We start from the raw sequence: 22,803 nt of genomic DNA on the forward strand, positions 1-22,803 counted from the left end.
TAAAGATAAAGATAGTAGTTTGTATTCTAAATAATTATTTTACTAAAATATAAAAGTAACGTGTGTGAGAGCAGTCATAGGTAGGGATGGCAGTCGGGCACGACGGGCACGGGTAGTGACTGCCCATGCCCGTGCCCGCAAGGTAATTTATGCCCGTTACTACATGACGGGCAAGGAGTACTTTCCATGCCCATCGCCCGCGGGTGCCATGTGACGGCGGGCATGCCCGTTTACCTGTCCAATTATATCAGTTCAACCATAATTCCCACAAGTAAAGACAATATTACAATTTAAAGAAAGGGTACAGTTGTACCAAGTTCAATACAAGCATTACAAGTTCATCAATCACAACTTCAAATGACATAGTTTAGCACAATAAACAAACTTCAAACGCCGGCTGCTACTGGCCGGAGTACTTGCATGCTTGCTGCTGCTTGCCGGAGTTACCATTAGTTCAAATCACTAGCAATCAAATCACAAATAACAGAACAAAATCAAGAGAGACTAGATCGAGAAAATAGATACCTAAATCTAGAGGAGAGAAGGGGAATAGATGGGGAAAAGAAGGGCAATACCTTGCCGACGACCGGAGGGCTGGAGGACCGGAGGCGGCAGCGACCGGGGGGAGGGGGGACCTCCGTGGCTCGGCACAGTGGAGGCAGGAGGCGGCGGCGACAGCGGCCGCAGACAAAGCGGGCCCGGCTAGAGGAAGTCGACGACCGACCGGTGGGGAGCTCGGCGCAGACGGCGGCCGCAGCTTCCTCCCGAGGTGAAGCCCCTCCTGTCCCCTCTGGCCACTGGCTAGCCCCTCCCGTCCCCTCCTGCGGCCATGCGGCAAGCCTCTCCCGTCCCCTCACGGCGACAACTGGCTGGCTGGGGTGGGGGCACCAGCGGAGACCGAGGCGGCTGGGAGGAGGAGTCGAGGAGATGCGAGGAGAGGCAGCTGGGAGTGGGAGGAGGGAGAGAAACCCTAAAGATTTTAGATGGTGATTTTTATACTAAGTTGACTGAGGGCCCACATGTAAGTTGGTTTCGCGGGTAAACGGGCGAAGCTGACTACCCATGCTCGTGCCTGTGTGCCCGCTGGGTACAGGTTTTAACCCAATAAAAAACCCATGGATACTAAATGGAGAACAAACCCAACTCTATTAGGGTTTTTACCCGTGGGTAAACAGGCAAATAAGCAAAACTGCCATCCCTAGTCATAGGATGTTGTGCCTTTTTTTTGTGGATTTTTTTCCCCTGAAGTAAAGGGATATCATGGGTGGTAGTTCAGGTCTAGGTATTGATTGATTGATAAAGTGTACTCCTGGATCCGGAATAACCGGCTTCCGTACTATGTAGAGGAGGAGGGTGGTTCCTTCCACACAGTGGACTCACCTTTGCATATCTGAAATCCACCCTTTCTAGTGCAAATGCTTCGCCGGTAACCCAAAGAATGGAGTCGCTGATACCATCTTCTTCTTCTTCCTCATCATCCAGATTAAGAGTTGGCGGTGATCATCCCGGGAGTCATCATGCGACTGTCGGGCAGCCTGGAAGTACATCAGCATCGCCAGGATCCCCAATTAGAGGGGTTCGGCCTCCGTGCGTTGACTCATGTGCCATGAATACGCCTGATAAGGATGTTCCGTACACTCGTGTATGTATTCCTGAACGATGAGTGAATTACTTTGAACTACTTTTCCATGTTTAACTAATGAATGATGTATCGGACAGTAGTTGACGTTGCATTGCAGAATATTACAATTTTATACTTTCCAAATTTTCTTTGTCTGCAATTTCCAATTATGGTCATGTTAATGGAAGAAAAAAGTTGATTAGAGGGTCCCCATGTTAGAGAGGAAATGGTCCCAAAAGTAGGAATGGTTTTTGGGTCGTATGGAGAGACATACAATTTTTACGATAGATACTCCTACCATGCTGGTTTTGATTTGAAAAAAAGCCGCATGAAACCTAGTTACAGAGAGAGATTTGTTGCACCTGTGAGGGGAAGAACAAATATGTTGAGATGAATCAAAAAGTGAGCGTAGGCGGGTTTCAGTTAGGATTTTTTTTTTGAGCGTAGGCATATGTTAAGGTGAGGAATTTTTTTAGATGAATTGTAATGAAGATGTCATTAAATAAAATTCATCACCTTAACATATGCAAAAAAAAAAAAAAACCTAACTGCAACCCACCTACGCTCACTCTTTGATTCATCTCAACATATTTGTTCTTCCTGTCGCGGGTGCAGCAAATCTCTCTGAAACTAGGTTTCTTGCGGCTTATTTTTCAAATCAAAACCAGCATGGTAGGAGTATCTCTCGTAACAATTGTATGCCTTTTCATACGACCCAAAAAGTACACACCTTTTCATACGACCCAAAAACCATTCCTACTTTTGGGACCATTTCCTCTCTAACATGGGGACCCTCTAATCAATTTTTTTTCTTCCATCAACATGACCATAATTGGAAATTGGACATATAGAAAATTTAGAAAGTATAAAATTGTAATCTTCCGCAATACAACGCCAACTATTGTCCAATACATCATTAATCAGTTAAACATGGAAAAGTAGTTCAAAGTAATTCATTTGTCGTTCAGGAAAACTTACATGTGTGTACAGAACATCCTTGTCAGGCGTCATGAGTCAACGCATGGAAGCTAAACCACTCCAGTTGGGGATCCTGGCGACGCTGATGTACTGCTAGGATTCCTGACATTTGCATGATGACTCCCGGGATGATCACCGCCAACTCTTGATCTGGATAATGGGGAAGAAGCAAAAGATGGTATCAGCGACTCTATTCTTGGGATTACCGGCGATGCATTTGCGCTAGACATGATAGATTTTAGGTATGCAAAGGTGAGTCCACTGTGTGGAACCACCTTCCTCCTCTACACAGTACGGAAGGTGGTTATTCCGGATCCAGGAGTACACGTGATCAATCGATCAATACCTAGGGCTTAACTACCGCTCACGATATCCCTTTATTTCATGGAAAAAAATTCAGAAAAAAAATGCACAACATCCTATGATTGCTCTCACACACATTACTTTTATATTTTAACATCCTATATGTTACAAACAACAATTAGTAACTTTGTTGCTCGTATCGAAACTAGGCATACTCATAGTAATTTAATTACTCAACTGCACCTTCAAAAGTATAACTGCAGCTTCAACTGTACCGCATTTTTTTGTGCGGGGCCAATCAAAATAGAGTAATTGAGTTACTCATCGAACCTACTAATATTGAATGTAATATAGTTGCTCTATGTAACCTATCACTGTTACCGCGTTGCAACTTCTGTGTTGGTTGTGTTTGTGCGTGGCGTGCCTGGGGGAGGGGGGGTCTATGTGAGGGGAGCATTTTAGTTATCGTGCACCCCAGGCGCGGTTTAGTGCATCCCTATATACATATACATATACATAGTGGTGATATGTATCTAGCATGCTCGTACTAACTAATTTTAATTGATTTGCTATTTAGGATCGACGGGTGACGCATTATCATGGCCTTTATGTACGAACTTGTATAGGTACTTCACAGATATGGCACTTGGGCAAAAAATATATTTCGGAGAAGTTTAAGCGTACGCTCATGTTACCAAGTTTTAAAAGAGGGCCTTACCATATTAACATATCATATTGATCATGAAGCCAGACAATAGTTAATACTCCTAGATAGATATGATAAAGTAATTTGCGCAGAGATAACATACAAAGATAATAACCCTATATTGCATCATCTAGTCATCAAGCATATGCGCATTACCATGTGATGAACTAAATAAAAAGTGTGCTTGCATGGTCGACGAAGAGCGTTGCTTTCACTATCATTGACAATTCTATCAACACAAGGAAACGACACATACTCTTTATACATGAGGAGAGATGATGGACATTGTGTTAAGATCAGAGGTGCAAGGTTAGACAACAAGTGGGTGGTCCCATACAATCCTTGACTGCTTATGTGATATAATTGTCATATCAATGTTGAAGCTTGCTCAAGAATAAAATCTATGAAGTTATATAAGTATGTATATAAAGGTCATGACTATATATTGTTCTCGGTCGACTCGGCTAAGGGAATCTATGAAATTCATCAATATAGGGATGCTAGAGGCGTATCACCAATGTGAACTATAAGTATGTACAATATTATTAGTTTCCCCCTGTTCGGTATCTATCTAGTTGTTTCTCAGCTCCAACTTCATTTGCCTAACATGCATTATGTTACCTATGATGGTTTTGGTAATCTTGAGAATGTTGTCAGCAGGCCATCTCCTATAACAACACTTATTAAGTATTTCGAAATGAATCGCATAGATCCGGATGTAAGTTTCCTTATTATCCAAGGAGTTTCCCAGAAGAATATTGGTGGACCAAGGTAAAAAAGTATGGATAAAAAGAAAAATAAGAAAGGTAATGTTGGACTTGATTGTGTATGTGTACCCTATAAAAGGAGAGAGAACTACTTAATTAGGAGTGCTTTTGAACATGTGAGAGGTGCAACCTCATATGAGGATTTGAGAACAATATCTGGTTTCACATACTTTACCTTTAGGAATGCATGCGAGAAGAGCGAGCTTATGAAGACGGACATGACTGCCAAAATGCTAGTTGCTCTACGTTGGTTATTTGCGACTACACAAGTATTTTATGAGACCACAAATATTCGTGCACTATGGGACAAGCACAAGGATTTAATATCTGGAGATTACAACTACAATAACACCAACCTAGTATAGCAGATAGTGCTTAGAGACATACTACGTACCTCTGTCCCAAAATACAGGATGTGACATTACCTATTACTACGAATCTGGACAGTCTGTCCAGATTCATAGTAATAGGTAATGTCACATCTGGTACTAGGTAGCTATATTTTAGGATGGAGGAAGTACATCATTTGCTTCATTCAATAGGGAAGTATATCATAACATTATGGCCTTTCCGAGGTGAGATTATTTTTATACCGGTATGTTTTATTTTTATTAAATTTTATTATCCTATTTACCAATAATTTCTTGATGCATTTATTTGTTCTTGTCAATCAAGTAAATTTTTCAAGAACATAATGATGAGCAATGTACAAAATTTGATGAGATCATGTAGTTAATAAGAAGAGCTAGGTTTTTTTTTATCGATGGTTCAGGTGTCATCGGAAAGATATTTCTCTACAAGATACTTCTTGCTATATCGCGATTCGTGGGATTAATAGCCATTGCAACTATGATGTCTGGTATAATAACGTTGATATTGTCGGAGGATGCACTGAAAACTCAAGGTTCAAAATACCCATTAAGCTTGCTCTCTGTTTGCGATGGTATGAACATATATTCACTTGCTCTCTGTTCATTTTTCCTGAATTTTGTATAGTTCTTTGTGCCAACTCTTTTACACTGATGTGACTAGATACTACACTTGTTTTTTTTCCATTATGGTTGGGCAACTAAACAACCACTTCCTCTGATATGTTATGTTCAAGTCTGATACGTGGACTGATATGATTAGATATTTATCACATCTCCTCCAGTGAGAAAATGCCAGTGATGATTGCACTATGCTGATTTAACATCCTTCTCTGTTGTTGGCTTGTTGCCTTTTCCTTCATTGTTTTAATTGATAGCGACAAATATACACATGATCTTGGTATATATTTCGATTTGGCCAGGAAACGAAATCAGTTAGTTTTAGCTTGCATTTTGGTATCTCCTTGTACCCTAATGCAAGTGATGATAAAGTAATGCACAACCTTGCTACAAATTTGAGATCATGCTACTTATACATTGTTCCTTACAGGGCTCATGAGTTTGAAGATGTCTATACAAAGCTAATAAACAGGACGCAGATGACATAGTTGGTTTAATCTCGTATATGTATTTAACTACATGTTTATCTGATTGGTTCCTTATTGTGGAAAACTTGCCAATGATATGCATACCCATATGGTTATTTTAAATTGTCAAATATACAAGCATATTGAATGAGATCATGTATATGTATTTGGTTATAGTAATCACATAACGTTTTGTTTGAGCTAGCCAGACAAGAAAACACATTGAGATACAGTAACATGCAAAGTGCATGTGTTCTTTAAATAAAACAGTGAAAAAGTGAGTGTGCAAAAATTAGATGGCCACATACTCAAAACAAAAATCTAATCTGTAATCTCCATGATGGAGTAACATCACTACCCATAAACTGATTTAGGGATAAATTTTCATCCACAAACTTCACGGTGTAACCTTCCACCACAAGAGAAGTTATCTACACTCCAAATGTATCAATACAACCAACATCTCCTACATGCAGGTCAGCAGGTATGTCTTTCCCTCTACCTTTGCTGCAACCAACAACATCTAACCATATGCAGACTCATCCAATACAGGCAACCAAACAGCTTCATATGTCTTTCCTTAGTCTGGCCAAGTTCAGTATGAACGAGGGAGATGAGTCAAGCTAGAGAGATGCAGAGAACAGAATATGTCCTAAGATATTTTGATTTAACTCAGTTCTCTTAACATTCACCTAAAAAATGTATTATGTTCATGAAAAGAAAAACATGTACGAGTCTTATGACTATTATTGTTTAAATTCAGAATTTAGGGCAGCCAGATAAGAAAGCAAACATATAGTGTGATCTTATTGTTGTTACAGTCGGGGCGGAGCTACAATGATTCCTATGTATTCTCAGGAATACCTAACTTTTTTTATCAAGAAACAAGTATACTTCAACATATACACATGTACACATATTAGTTAGCCAAGTACTCTTCCTCACTAAGATGTGTATAGATGAAAGGTTTAGAAAGTGAAAAATCTTGCTGATCTTTCCATTATGATTGTTGAAACAAAGTTACACAATAGACATGAGATTGTTTAGAAGCTTCTCAAATTGGTTCTAGAACTTACATTAGTAACAGCTAGTGTTGAAATAATCTTTTCTGCCATGAATTATGTGAAGAATAAATTGAGAAACAGGCTGGGGGATCAATACTTGAATGATTGCTTGGTCACATTTATTGAGCGTGAGATGTTTTCGAAAGTCAAGGACTGTGATATGATAAACCGCTTTCAAGCCATGAAGGAACGCAGAATTAAAACTACTCTTCCAAGCCATGAAGGAACCGAAATAGAAAATTAGAGGTACCGTGTAATAATTTATAGTTTTATTTCTTCGATTATCGATATTGACATACTGTGAACCATTGATTTTTTTTTACTATGAACTTTTTTTTTAGACGGGAATAACCAACTTTGAAATCCTGGCTCCGCCATTGGTTACAGTTTAGTGTTGTAGCATCTCTGCACGAATGCACTTTATTAGATCAATTTTAGGAATATGCCGGCCGCATGATGATAAAAGATAACCAGCTGCTGTTTTTGCATAACCATGTCTGAGAGTTTGGCATGATAGCAGATGGACAAAATAAAACCAATCAAAGCACGATATTTATTCGTCTGTCTCTGTTCTACAACGCAAACAGAGTACTACTTGGTGAAACGAAAATACCAAGCAAGCACAATACCAAAATCACAATTCAAGATATATTTTTAGCATAAAAGCCATAAACGATACTAATTAATCCAACAATAGACTAATAAGAAGTCACTGAAACGTGCATTTAACTGCAGACTGCGATAACAACTTGCATTTTCTCGACGGCTTCAAAAATACAATTCAACCCTGATTTGATCACTTGTTCAAACCCCGTCCAATTCAGGCAATAGCTTCACCCCGATCTTCATAAAATTTCATCAACCCAACCTACAGAGAGCAGGGGATATTTGGTGAAATTATCCCAATTAATGCAGTTCCTAATGCAAATGAGTAGAAACTTACCTCCCATGCTATATATAGTGCTTGTGCTTAGATTTCAGATGTCATTTCAAATCGATCCTGCCCACGAAGTTCCGGGGCATACCCTGGTGCCGTGCCAAAACATTCCTGTAAAGATAGATGACCAATCTGCATGTCAATTTAAACATCAAAGAGCATCTACTATATTGCTTATTGGAAAGCAGTGCAAAGACATTCCGAGAGCACTGGCAGACTCATGTATGCGTGCAAGTATGTGCATGATAACGCGAGCCGAGCTGTTCTGCTCCGAAGGAGCTTTTGCAGAAGTAGAGTTGCCCCTTGCGAAAGCTTTCTGTGAACACAAGGAAAAGTACATGAACGACATGCTATTGCAGTGTTGTTAGATGACTAACATAGAGAAAGGGAGAATTTTATCTTACGTTAATACTCAAGGTAGTAGTAACATCCTGCAGCTTTCTGCTCAGCATCCTTTATAGAGCCTAGCTTGTTGATCCTAGGCCTGTAGGTTGTAGGATCTTTCCTAAATGTGACATCAAGATGCTGTTGAACACAGAGAAAGTAAATTCAAGCACTTTCCATTAAAATGCTTATTATCTGTCGGAAATATTCAGTACTTATCACTTGATCCTCTAAAAAAGCAACATTCTGACTGTGTCCATGTTATTTTCAGGAAACCTTTGCATGAAAATTCAGGGCTATCCACTATCCTCACTTGATATAACGCAGGAGGCAGTAGAAAGAGGAATTTGAACTTACCGAAAGAAAACGGTTCATCCCAGAGGCCAGGGGTTCTGGTGCATTTGCAATACAGTCAACAGAAGGTTTTCCCTCAAAAACCACCACCTTATCAGCAAGGTAGGTTGCCATGATAAAATCATGCTCAACAACAAAAGCAGTTTTCTTTTCATGGAGGATAAATCTTTTTATGACCTTCGCTGCAAGAAGGCGCTGCTCTGAATCAAGATGGGCACTTGGTTCATCTATGAGGTAAATATCAGCAGGCTGCAAACCAAATGCCATGTAAAAATCAATACTTATTGATGCACTGTCGAGATGACCAATAGTTATATAGACTATATTCCTTGAGCATAAACTTTTCTAACTAGGGATTCATGGTTCAAATTACAATCTATATGCATCATTAACAATAAACATGTTTAATAGAAAGAATGTACTGGTAGTTGTTCTCTTTTCTCCTTAATCTGCTGTCAAAAGCTGAGAACGTTCTTACAATAGTTAAAGAAATATGTGTCAGCTTCATAGCCTAGACAAATATGCTGCAGTGTTGTTTAAAAATAATATAATTATATACTATTATGGCTCATCTAGTTTCCTCGAAGGAAAAATGGAGAAGAAAAATGTACCAACAATCCACAAAATATAATATGCAATTCTAGGTATTGCGAATCAGTATTGTCAAACTATTTTCCCACCTAAGTTGTAGAGATATTGATGAATAATAAACTCATCACTGATGCTTGTGGGAGAGTTTGGTCAGGAGGACACAGAAATAGTGCAACACATAGTCTATGCTTCAAAGTTTAAAACATACTGTAAAGTTCACCATAAAAGTAGCAAAGTAAACTTGCCCTCCTATTGTTGGTGTGATTAATTAATTTTCGTCCACAAAAGTATATGGAACAGCATAAGCACTTAGATATGATTGATGTGGAAAAAGAATTTAGCGAATGAAAGATAGTTGATTTTGCAGAGTCTGTAGTAGTGCACAGATCTTCTTTCCTTGAGAAACAAGCGCTATACAGCCTAAATGAATTTTTGAGATATAAAGGTCCTGGTTTCTTCTCAAAATAAAGCATTGGGTTAATGCAAACAAGGTATTTTTGTCTAACATCTGAAGGGCTTAAAATACATAAGGAACTTTTCTACCCACAACAATGATTTGAAAAGAGACTGTAGCGGGGTAATCCAAAGTTATTACCTTCCCAAGACAAAGACAAAGCGCAACCCTTTGCAGCTCCCCTCCAGAAAGAGTTGGAACCTGCCTGTCCATGAGTTGCTCAATTTTCAGTGGTTTCATGACATCAGATCTGAACTGGGCTTGAGTGCATGATCCAGGTACTTTCTCGAATAGAAGATCCCTCACTGTAGAGCTATATTTAGATATCAATTCCTGAGGCTTGTATGAGACAGTGTATTCAGGCACGTCAACTTCTTCGTCTCCTACTTTGTCTGGCTTCACTCGTCCTGCCTGAAATTCAGATAAGAACAATCTTGAGGGTTATAATCAAAAGTAGAGATGTTCGTATTACTGCAAAATATATTTGACAAAAATAAGGTGTGTACCAGCATACGGATAAATGTCGTCTTCCCAGTACCATTCTCACCAAGCATTACAATTATCTGGGAATCATTAAAGCTGCCTTCAGTGACTGATAGCTTAAAGCCACACCTTGTCTTTGTCATTGTAGGATATCGGTAGCATTGGTATGTCTGACCCTCTACGATTTCCTCAGTAGACTCGGTAACCTAAGGAAGCAAATAGCATTGCATTAGAGTCAGAACACATAAGAATTGAAGTTATGGTGCTCATAATCATAGCCCTTACTCTAAATGTAAGTTTCTCCTCGCGGAAACGTAGGTTTTCTGTTGGTATAAAGCCATCCAGGAAAATGTTGATTCCTTCTCTAACAGAAGAGGGCAAAGTAACAACACCATATGCTCCAGGAGTCCCATAAAGACAGCATATATAGTCTGATAGGTAGTCCAGTATGCTAAGATCATGCTCCACAACAATTACATAGCTGCAAAAAATAAAGGAAAACTTGCTTGTCAAATGCAAAGTGTGCAGTTTAAATGTTCTGATTTGGTCAAATGGGACTCTTCTTACTTTTTGGGCTGAAGCAAAGAGCGAATAACTTGTGCAGCTTTCAGCCTTTGCTTCACATCAAGATAGCAGGATGGCTCATCAAACATATAAACATCTGCTTCTTCCATAGCACGGGCAGCTATTGCAAATCTCTGGAGTTCACCACCAGATAGAGCTGAGACATCTCGGTCAAGAACTTGATTCAACTCGAGAGTATCACACAGTAGGTTTTTCATATGTCTCTCATCTTTCTTGCTAAGAAGATCTCCAACCTTCCCTGTAACAGATTTAGGAATGTGATCAAGGTATTGTGGTTTCATAGTTGCCTGTAACCAATTAGAACGCATTAGACAGAATGTGTCACAGTAACAAATCTGACCATTACTATGTAAGTACAACTATAAAGCAAGTTAAAAGGCAGTTAAATCTTCCACGTCAGTATTTAGCTTCTGGATAACTGAAATGATTTAAATACTTGAACCATGATCATCAGAGCAATGAATAATTTGGATGATATGTGACTAAGAAACAAATTCTAGAACTGAACATGTTTAAGGGAAATATCCTAAATAGTTACATTACATCTGCATTCCAACTATATTCAAATTCCATCTAACGCGTTCCAAACTTAGTCAAATATATATGATTGATAAACGATAAGTCAAATGAGGGAACAGGTAATAACCATATATGCACCAGAAAACAGAACATTGTAATTTTACATCTGTAGGGGAAATTTTCTGATAAATTCTGTAATGTACCTTCATTTTGTCTTCCAGCAGACGAGTAAAGTATTTCTGGAGTTCAGATCCACGGAAATTCCTCATAATTTCATCCCAATTTGGGGGATCCTGCAAACACAATAAAAAGTTTCATAACCTACAATTACTTCCATTAACAAGTACGTATAACAAATAGTGCTCTGTGTTGCTTACTGTGAATTTACCCAAGTTGGGTTTCACCTTCCCTGCCAAAATTTTAAGTGCCGTTGATTTACCAATACCATTTGTCCCTACCAAGCCCAACACTTGCCCTGGTCTTGGAACAGGCAGCCTTAAAAAAAAAATCAAATCAAGTTTCAGGAAGGTAGTTATGTGTGAGAAGCATCGTACCATTGTGTATCGGTAATAGTTTCATGGAAACAACATTAAGCTAATACAATAGTGTAAAAAGTTAAAAAAATCAAATACAGCTCAAAGAAAGCTAGGTGGCCAGTATTAAAAATAGGATTTTGTACCTGTGAAGCTTAAATGAATTTGGTCCATAGCGATGTGTCGTCTCCTTGTCAAGATCACTTGGCAAGTTTATAATCTGGATAGCATCAAAGGGACATACCTGAAATAATAATAACAAAAAGGAAGCAAGGCTAAGAATATTGCACATTTGGAAAGAAAATACAAAAAAATGAAGGCCAAGCGGAAAAGCAGTTACACCTTCACACAAATACCACATCCAATACATAGTTCCTCAGAAATTAAGGATACTCTCGATGATGGAGTAACTTCTATGCACTGACGCCCTGTCAATGTAGATAAAGAATCATAAGCCACATGCACAAATACTTGTATCTTCTCTATCAACAAAATAAAAAGCCTTTTTCCTTGGTCTGAAAGGAAAATGTACATATGCAGTAAAATTAATGGATATAGAACAACAAAAGGAAAATGTACAGATGCAGTAAAATTAATGGATATAGAACAACAAAAGATAAATCCTAGTGTACAGAGTACGAATGAATTTATCTGAGAAACTCAAAATTTATCTCAAAAAGATCGAATACCAAAATAATTAACTACATTAAAGTGTGACTCGAAGGCATAACTAAACCAATAACTTCAGTAGACATATAGGTCAGCATGTTCACATGAAAAATAAGATTTTCATTGTTCTGAAAGTTCCCACTTACTCTTGGGAGCAGGTAATAGGATGTCACTGCTTTCATTCATGTGTGATGTCTTTGCGAAATGACTAATTCAAAGCATATTATTACCGGCACGAAGTAGGAGCAGATTTGAATGAAATAAAGCTCATTTCATCTATGAATATAGATAGATATTAGAAAATATGGCATTGCAACAGAGGGGGATCCCTTATGCCATTTGGACTCTTTGAAATATATATTCGTGCATATTACAAGAAATAATCGGTGCCAAACAATTTCATAATGGTGAAGTCTCTGGTACTACTTTAGTTTGTTTAGATTTTAAAATGGGGGGAATATTCTTTCCAGATGTTCCAACACATTTAGATTAAAGAATTAACACATCGCTGGAGGGTAGTCCAAACATCCCAAAACAAAGGGACAGAGTTAGCAGCCTAGCAGGTAATATCGATCGCGCATATGGTTGTTTTTACAACATTTGTTTTGTAAACACATAATATATGATACTCTATCTTCACAGGCGTGTATTGTTGTCTCACCATATTTGTTCTATAAACACAAATATAATATATGATACTTTTGTCAAAATAGGTAAGACGCCTATTACGTATTCTCAGTAGTGGTGAAAGGACAAGCAGTTAAATAACATTTGGGCTTGTTTTTCACATACAAGGCTAACACCACAACTATTGCAATCTCAATTTTACAAGCAAACAATTCATCCTAATTCCTCAAAAGGCCACACGTAATTCGCATCCTTAAAACTATTTCCCTCAACTGGGCCAATATGCTCTAGACTGAAACTAAATGCAGACCATAAAGGGGAACCAAGCGCGATTCCCGCTCCGCTACCCAAAACCCCAGGGCAGCTAGACCAATTGCCGCTCCTCTACACAAAACCCCAGGGCAAAGATCATGAACAAGACCGGATTGGAATAATCGCGGGGCGGCACAAGCACAGAAAAACAAACAAACATGTATAATACCGGTGGCATTGACGGGGCAGCGCTTGCGGCACTGCTGGCCGCACTTGCTGGGCCGGCACCGGTCCTCCGTCACCACCGCGATCCGGCTCGACCTCCCCGACGACGACGACGACATCGCCGCCCGCCTCTCCTCTCGCGGCGGATCGATTTGGGGATTTTTGCCCGGTTCGGAAGCTAGCCGGAAACCGATCGATCGATCGCCGCGGCGCGAGGAAGGAGAGGAAATCTGGGAGAGCCCTAAAAGTAAAAAAACTACTACTCTCTTGTGTTTGTTTGGTTTGTCTTGTGTTGCCTTACGTGTTGGTGCCTTGGTGGGCCGCGCCGCACTAGCGACCGTGTCGCGTCGCGTGTGTTGTTTGCTTCGCGGATTTGCGGGACGCGGGGGGATTAATATTGGATTTGGGGAGGGAGGATTAGTAGTATAATTAAGGCGGTGCGGTGCGTATGCCGTGGGGGTTAAGTTTGCGCGACGTACGGACTCAGCCAGCCTGGCCCCACCAGCTCCACGCTGTCCTGTTGGAGTAATCTAAAGTACAGTTGTGATTTGACTTTTGGTGGTGTCTGCTTCTTGCCTGGCTGCTGACTGCTTCTTGGCTATGAGTATTCGTTATTTCATTTATTTAGGAGTACTATTTACTAATAGACTGACGTGTATATAGCGCAGCCGCGTCTTAGGCTGACCGGAGCTTGTTAAGTAAAGTCTATACAGCTAGTAGTTAGCAAGCAGGGGGCTCAGCTCCAGTGGAATTGGCGCTGAGCTCCAATGACATAGCATACACTGTCACCTCGGATAGATTTTTAGTGTCAAAATATGTATAGCTTGGCGCTGAGGTTTCGGCCTATTTTTACAATAAATTTTTGACACGGTCTATTTTTCAAATAAGTTTTTCAAAAGAGTCAAATTGTCAAAATTTCGGCAAAAACATTCTGTTTAATGGGTGGCATATGGTTGATAAGGTTAATTCTTTACTATTATAGAAACTAGCAAAAATGTCTCTCCATTGTAACAGGTGAAAATAATAATTTTTACTATTGGTAAAAACTCTGCCAATTTAAATGACAAATCAAAACAAGACAAACAAAACAATAGCAACACAAAGCCAAAATCATATATAGCATTAAACCCATTTCCACTTGTTTTATGCATCATCACACGAAGAATCCTTTATATAAGTTGAAGCATCGGTATTTTGATTGTTCAATTAGTGAAAGTATTTTTTTATATAGATGAAAAGCATTTGCAAAGTAACAAACTTCCCGCATACACACCTTAAACAATGATAATTTCAAATATATATATATATATATATATATATATATGAGAGAAATTTGGATGAGAAAAAAAGAAGAAGGAAAAAGAGAAAAGAGAGATTGGAAGGAAAGGAAGAGGATTAGGTTTATCAGGAGAAAAGAAAAGAAAAGTAAGAAAAAACAAAGAGAGAGAGAAAAAGATATCGATCGGGAGAGGGGCCTTAGGGATGGGGCGGCGAGATGGTGTGGGCTGGTTGGGCTGGGCTGGGAGAGGGAGTATAATAGTTATTATAGATTCATATCGAATTGGATATGGGTGACAGACAACCAACCCAAACATGGATGAGGTGCTAAAATTATAGTAGAAACATCTTCAATTATTGGGAGAAAACAAAATGAAAAAGGAAAAAAGAGAGAAAAAAAAGACGTCGATTGGGGGAGGGGTGACGAGATGGTGTGGGCCGGTTGGGTTGGGCTAGGAGGGGGTGTATAATAGTTATTTGACTCGCGTCGAATTGGATACGGACGGCGTACAACCATCTCAAATATGGATGACGTACCAAAACTCCAGTGGAAACATCTTCAATTTTTATAATAGTAGAGATTAAAGATGTTCCCGTCGGAATTATGGTACCTCATCCATGTTTGAGTTGGTTTTTGAGTTTGTTATATGTCCAATTCGATTTGAGTCTAAAATAACTATTATACACCCCAATTCTAGCCCAACCCTCCCCCTCCCAGCTCAACCCAACCGGTTCACACCATCTAACCCGCCTCCAACCGACGCTGCATGTACCCCTCCCCCGATCGACGTCTTTTTTTCCTCTCCCTTTTTTTCCTTTCTCTTTGTTTCTTGTAATAATCTTGATCCTCTCCATCTCCTTCCAATCTCCTCTCTTTTCTCCTCCTTTTCTCTTTTTCCTCCTTTTTTACTCTTCCAAATTTCTCTCCTCATAAATATTTTCATTTTGAATTTATGATTGTTTAAAGTGTATATACGGCAAATTTGTTACATTATAAATGCTTTCCATCTATAGTAAAAAACATTTACTAATTGATAATCAAATTTCAATATTTGGTCGATGAGGTATAGCAAATACACATACATCAACTTATGGAATAGCCACCGAATCGATTTGTGAGGCTATGGAAAAATGCACATATGGGATTGTTCGTGTGATGACGCATGAAGCGCGTGCAACTGAATTCAATGCTATATATGGTTTCTGACTGTTTTGCTATTATTTTGTTTGTCTGGTTCGATTTATAGTTTAAATTGATGGAGTTTTTAATCAACCGTGAAAATTGTTTTCACCTGTTGCAAAATAACGGACATTTTTGCAGTAGTTATAAAAAATTAATTTACGAGTAAAAATTTTTTATACATGTGGCCTTTGCTTTTGAAAAAATAATGTTGGAAAATAAATTAAGATAAAAAAAAATTAAAACTAGGTTTTCAAAATTTGAAAATATTGATGCGGCTCATAAGCCAAAAGACGGACGATGGTACCGATTGCAGCCTAACCTTACTCACTTGAAGAAAAAAAAACTTTTAACTTTGGTAGAGTCAGATCAAGTGGAGAATATAAAGAAATAGCATGATCTTTGAGGGGAACAACTGCAGTTTGTCCAGAGTCTTGCCTGCAAAGTCCTACATCAGTAGGGCTTACGGCTTACCAAACCGTTCCCGAATCCCGAGCTAAAAGCTGACGATCAGCGGTTTTCTAGAATTTCACAAAAACCATTTGAAAGCCATTGACTCCTTTGAAAAATCTGGTCAAATTTTGACCATAATTTATAACTAGTTTGATTTTTTTTAACTTGATAAGAAAATCAAACGGTTTGTGTTCTCGAGCCGAGAATTAAAGGTTTACATTCGATCAACTCAATTTATATACAAACTAAAAAAACATTTCTTTAAGTAACCATTGATGCTGCAAAATTCGAGATGTCGGCACACCCTTGGGTCTGCTATGCTAGTAGACAAAACTCGCGAAATAGGTAAGCCAATATAAAATCTTATAGCCTTTTTGATCGTACGTTTTAGAGCTTTATCTAAGCTAAAAAAATCTTCATACAGAAAGGAGCCTGTGAAACGAGGGTTCAACCTTTGATTGACAATGGATAATCCCTATTTCTCATAGAAGAATGACTATATGAAACCATTGAAATTTCTAAAAGTTTTTTTTAACCACATCTTCCTTTTCTCTTCAATTTTCATCTCATATTGTAAATTATTGACTGGCGGCATCTTTAGTTTTGTAGTACCAAACACCAGTTAGATATATATCATAAAGTTCTACGAATCTTGATGAATCAACACAGAGAGATAGAGTGCCTTCAATCTCAAAGGGTACCTCTTGAAACAAAATCTACAAAAGCAAAATTTCTAATCCTGGTACCTCACGTTCCCAGATAATCTGATGATAAATATAGACTGCCAATGTATATACATGCTGATTAAATTAAAGATTGAAGCATGATGTAACAAAATGTAACAGAAAATCTTCCCCCCCCCCCTTAGAAGCTGCAACACAACATTGTTCCATCCTTGGGGATTTCCTTGCACTTTGCTCAAAACAAATAGGCTAGAGTACCAAAATTATTTCGTTTATTCATCCCCTATAACCTCTAGGCTCTAGATAGCTGGACCTTCTTCTCAATTGTTTGTCACTTTAGTTTGTGTAGCAGCTAATGCATGCATAGGCCATTTTATAGAGGCGACTCAATAAATGTGGTGTGGATACATAGCTACATTCGTTGTGTGTTCTCGTGAAATAAATTGTCAATTTCAGGAAAACATTTAATACTTTCTACCTAACAAAAATATATTAAGTATATATTATGCACTACTTCAGAAACACGGATAGTTGCCGATTTTCCCAACCGGCAACCACGGAGGCGGCACTGTTGTGAAAATAAAGTAGGTGTTGGTTCTGGTGTTGGTTTAGAACGACACCTTTGAGGCTCCACGAATAAAAAAAGTTGTCTCGATGCATAAATCCAACAACATTCAAGCTTCCCTTCACCCCGATCAATCCAAGAAATCCAACAACATTCAAGAACACAAAGAACACTAAGTCACTAGTCACATACCGATTCCACTTGGAATCGAATCAATCATACTTTCCTCCCAAAATCAACCACAATCATCATCACATAATCACAAAAGGAATCATATAATCACAACATCAAAGAACTTCCAAGAACTTTACTCCTGTCGCCGTCGGATCCGTCCTCGGCCACCGCCACCCACGCCGGATCCACCCACGGCGGCCGCCGACGCCATCACCGCTGCTGGATCCACCCACGGCGGCGGCCGCCGCCGCCATCAGATCCGCCGCGGGAGGGAGGCGAGAGGGATCGGAGGGAGCCGCCACCGCCGCCGGATCCACCCGCGGCCGCCGCTGACGCTGCCATCGCCGCTGGATCTACTTGCGGCTGCCATCACCGCCGCCACCGCCACCGCCGCTGGAGGGTTGCGAGAGGGGTCAGAGGGACCCGTCGCCGCTGGATCCGCCAGCAGCCGCTGTCAACACCACCACCACCGCAAGATCCACCCGCCGCTACACCAGATTCGTCGCTACCACCTCTAGTCCAGTCGCCACATGCTGTTGCTGCCTCCCTCCTGCTGCTACCGCCGGAGAGGGCGTTAGGGGAGGGCGGTGCCGCCGGCACTAGTAGGTGTGGAGGACGCTGCCACCGGTGCTCGCTGGTGGGGAGAGGGAGAGAGAGAGAGAGTCACGCGAGAGAGAGAGAGGGAGAGAGAATGTCGCGGGTGGGGAGATAAGGATAGGCGTGACCGCGTGAGTGGATAAGACACGGTCGGATCCGCTCGATTTTTTCGGGTGCTGTTTTTTTAAAAAAACCGGCACCTATAATAAATTATAGTTGTCGGTTTTTACCTATAATAAATTAAAGATGTCCTTTTTTAAAAAAAAGGTATTTATAGTATTAATGTCGATTTTTATTTATAACTGACACTTATTTCTTCACAAAAGAAAGGTGTCGGTACTTGCTGACAGACGCTCGTGTGGGCGGGTAAAACACTATAAGTGCTGGTTTACCACTTCCGGCACCTATAGAGCCGAGTTGTATTAGGTGTTTTGTGGTAGTGTGGTACAATTTGTTTTGATTTGAACTAATTGCTAGAATTACTTCCCTCTTTGTTCTTAACTAGTTACAAGCACAATTATTTCACTTGCATATTTATTTCAGTCCATTGATTAGTTGCAGACGATTGAGTGCTTGAACTTTCCTTGTATTTTGTTCTCACCCAATATAGCAATGGAGTACTCAAAGTCCTGCAATAGTGGTCTTAAGAACAAGAAATAAAAAATTGAATAATGGCATCTCTTATTGCCCATTAATTTAAGTTCGACACACATCATTCTTGCTTTGTTCACTTCAGTTCATGGTATATTAGGCTTCAGGAGATTATGAATCTGCCAAAGGATCACTAGTACAATAGCTATTTTTCCGTGTGGTCGAATCGGTTTTTGCGTGTGGTTGTTACGCCCTTCTAGAACGAAGTGTCTGCGAAAATCACGATTTTTTCGTGCGGGTGATGCACCTGCACGTGAAAATCTGCTGGAAAATAAAAAAATCAAAACAAGAAAAAGAAAATCAAAACCCTAACCCTAATCCGGACGCTGGGAGACCGCTGCCACCACCGCCATCGTCGTCGCCAGCTCCCGACGCCGGATCCACCGCCCACTCCCATTGCCGACGCCGGATCCGCCGCCCCCAGGCCTCCTCACCGCCGCCGACGCCATCCTCCCCTCCGGCCGTCGTCCCCATGGTCGCCGGCGGAAGACGCCTCTCCGCTCCGCCAGATCAGCAAGGGGAGGGGAGGGGAGCCGAAGTGAGAGGGAGGGGAGGAGCCGCGCACTGCCACTATCGCTACCGCCTACGCCCGTCGCCGGATCCGCCGCCTACGCTCGTCGTTGGATCCGCCGCCCCCATGTCTCCCCACCGCCGCCAACGCCACCCTCCCCTCCGGCCGTTGTCCCCGTGGTCGCCGGCCGAAGACACCATTCCTCCAGATCTGTAAGGGGAGGGAGGGGAGGGGAGGGGCTGCGTGCCGCAGCTGTCACCCGCCGCCGCCTGCTGTCGCCGCCAGGAGAGGGAGGCCGGGATATAGAGAGGAGAGGAAGGATAAGAGGGGAGGAGAGGCCAGGAGAGAGAGAGGAGAGGAAGGAAAAGAGGAGAAGAGAGGCCAGGAGTGGAGTGGGACAGAGTGAGGTGGGAGAGAGAGAAAGGGGGAGGGGGAGTAAAAAAAGAGGGGGTGCATTTTTGCGTGCGGGTGAGTTAAGAGGCCCGCACGCGAAAATCGATTTTTTCATGTGGTCCTCTTAAGGAGCCGCACACGAAAATAGAGTATGATTTTCACAGACACGATCAGTTATGGTCTGCATGGGAAAATAAGAGGCTCCTGTACAGGAAAATCGTTTTTTAGTAGTGGATGGGGTACATCAACCACGGTTTTTTAAGTGAGGAGTGTTCTTACATTCAATATCTTTGATTCTCATATTGATCCGCTGTCTTATACATTACTATTGTTTTTTTTAATCATCTATTGCTTGTAACATATATAAATTTTATAAATAAATATTAAAAAGAACAAAACACGATGTGCCAAGTTACTGTATGTACATATCATCACCTCAATTTCATTTGTTTGTGCACTTCATGTTCTTCGGATAAGAGATGGATACCAACGCACATAGGGATTTTTATGCTCAGGCAAGGCTCAAACCAAGATAGAAGTGATTTCCTATTGAGAATAAAAACCTGAGTTCTCTCCGTTACTGATCTGGTAGCTAGATTGCTATCATCAGAAATTGGCATGAGCACCTACTGTCTCCTGTGAAGCTGTGACAACCAATAGACTGGTGCTACCATGAATCCCAATGCCTACCATTCCCTTAGTAGTTAAACTATCTAGAGACTTTAGCCATGTGTATAGCATATTTCATTGGTGCTATATATAGAGATGTAGAAGTGTTGAACGCAGACAGGTGAAAGACCTTGAACAGGGGCCACACAGTGTTATGCCCTTTTTGCACTTTGCCACTCTAATTCGTTAATTTCTCATATAAGCATACACTACCTTTTGGATATTGTTTTGGATCCTCTGATGAAAATCACAAGAAAAAAACATATGCGTCAATATTAGTAGGACATATATAGCTTGAGACATGTTGTCCTTCCGGGGAAATTAAATACAATACCACCTTGCATTTGTTGTACAAGACAAGACCGGTGATGAGGACACAGCTCTCTAGGCGCTGGTCAACATATATTTCATCGTATATCATACTCGCTCCGTTTCTAAATATTTGACGACGCTGACTTTATCTGACGCCGTTGATTTTTTTTAAATATGTTTGACCGTTCATCTTATTAAAAAAATTTAAGTAATTATTAATTCTTTTCCTATCATTTGATTCATTATTAAATATACTTATATGTATACATATAGTTTTACATATTTCACAAAAGTTTTTGAATAAGACAAACAGTCAAACATGTGCTAAAAAGTCAACGGTGTAAAATATTTAGAAATGAAGGGAGTAAATAAATTGTTGTAAAAAACTGTTGGTCAACATATGTTTATCATAGTATTTTGCTGCTCTCCTAGGGTAGTGAAGAAATTCAATTGATTGAAGCTGCGTTTATACAGATTTCACGCACAAGACTTCAGATCACCAAGCATTTGATATTAATTAGTTGGTTGAGTTGAAAAACCTCATCCCAATTATTTTTATAGATCATGCGTTTATTTTAGGAAGAAGTGCATTCATCCAAATGTAAATCTTGTTACCTAAACTATAATTTGAAATCAATAGACATCATTCAATGGATGAAAAATTGCATTCCTCGTAATTACACAATGTAAGCATGAACAATGTTCTCTTTTTTGCTCCTTCAATTTCTGAAAAACAACAATTTTCACCCTACATAAAAAATGGTTTGGTAGATTAATTCAAAAGATGTCTGCATCTTAGGATTCATCAGACCTTACGACAGCGACTCTTCCGGGATGCTCAATAGTTTGTACCCACTCTCCAGTAGCGTCATCTTTAGCTAACCATTTAGGTCTCCAAGTACATATAGTTATATGCTTGGGTGGGGTAATGCATCAGATATACAATCCAATGTGTATGCACTACAGCACAAGTTTTTTCCATCGCGTAATGTGTTTCGCACATTCTAGTAACTTTTTTTTGCAGCCGATTGTTCTCCACCACCGTTTCTGGTCAGTTCTCAGTACTAAGCAACATTGCTATCAGAAGAAATCAGCATAAGCACATCCTGGTATATATTCTCAAAGTTCAAGCAACATGCTACTATGAATTCCGATGCCTTCCATTACCTAATGGAATATATAGAACTTTAGCTATGTAAAGAAAAATATAGGCCATTTTACAAGATGCTATGGATGAAGAAGTGATAATGCAGCACCATCGTAGCAATTCTGCTGAAATGTTCTATAGGCTGGCACAAATCCTCTGTACATATATAGTTCTGAACTTCTGATCGAGTGATGCATCAGAGATCAGACCCACAATCCAATGCCTGCAGGTTTCTCTTTCGTGACTCACATGTTCGATTGCTGGTCTGCATGCAGCTGAGTTTTTTCCTCCACCACTTTTCCTGATTAATACCTATATTGATGTCAGAAGTGTCGAAACAAGATTTCGGCAATACTAAAAGGGGTGGCTATCAAGCTAGAAAAGTGGATGGGTTTGGAGACAAGGAATTTTATACAGATTCAGGCCTTCTTAATCAAAAAGTAATACCCTACTCCTGTCCGGGGATTGATCCGCCGAGTGTATTATTGATCGTATGACCTGGGAGAAAAATCGTGCCCCTAGAGGAACCCGGACCCCTCCTTATATAGGGGAAGGGGTCCGTATTACAAGATACAGTCCATATCCCTAACGGAATATGTAATTATAGATAAAATACAATCGTAACCGACTAGGATCTCGGATATTTCCTTGACATACAAGTCTAAACCTAACCCGAGTCCTC

General features: G+C 40.1%; 1 protein-coding gene across 2 annotated transcripts; it reads right to left on the reverse strand.

Annotated features, from left to right (window-relative positions):
• Positions 1–7,425: 7,425 nt before the first annotated feature.
• LOC4329031 (ABC transporter E family member 2) lies at positions 7,426–13,777 on the reverse strand. 2 transcript variants are annotated; one of them, XM_026023394.2, is made up of 13 exons: positions 13,513–13,777; positions 12,078–12,163; positions 11,882–11,979; positions 11,580–11,697; positions 11,406–11,495; positions 10,666–10,970; positions 10,384–10,579; positions 10,122–10,304; positions 9,757–10,026; positions 8,574–8,819; positions 8,237–8,357; positions 7,839–8,148; positions 7,426–7,763 (listed from the first exon to the last, which is right to left on the reverse strand). In XM_026023394.2, the coding sequence occupies exons 1-11, from the start codon at positions 13,625–13,627 to the stop codon at positions 8,238–8,240; spliced, it is 1,827 nt and encodes a 608-aa protein (XP_025879179.1). In that variant the 5' UTR covers positions 13,628–13,777; the 3' UTR covers positions 7,426–7,763; positions 7,839–8,148; position 8,237. The 2 variants fall into 2 exon arrangements, with proteins under 2 accessions (XP_025879179.1, XP_066164143.1); XM_066308046.1 differs by lacking the exon at positions 7,426–7,763 and having other exon boundaries at positions 7,910–7,937; positions 8,028–8,148.
• Positions 13,778–22,803: the final 9,026 nt, after the last annotated feature.

Source organism: Oryza sativa, chromosome 2 (genome assembly GCF_034140825.1).
Source record: "Oryza sativa Japonica Group chromosome 2, ASM3414082v1".
NCBI classification, from domain to species: Eukaryota; Viridiplantae; Streptophyta; class Magnoliopsida; order Poales; family Poaceae; genus Oryza; species Oryza sativa.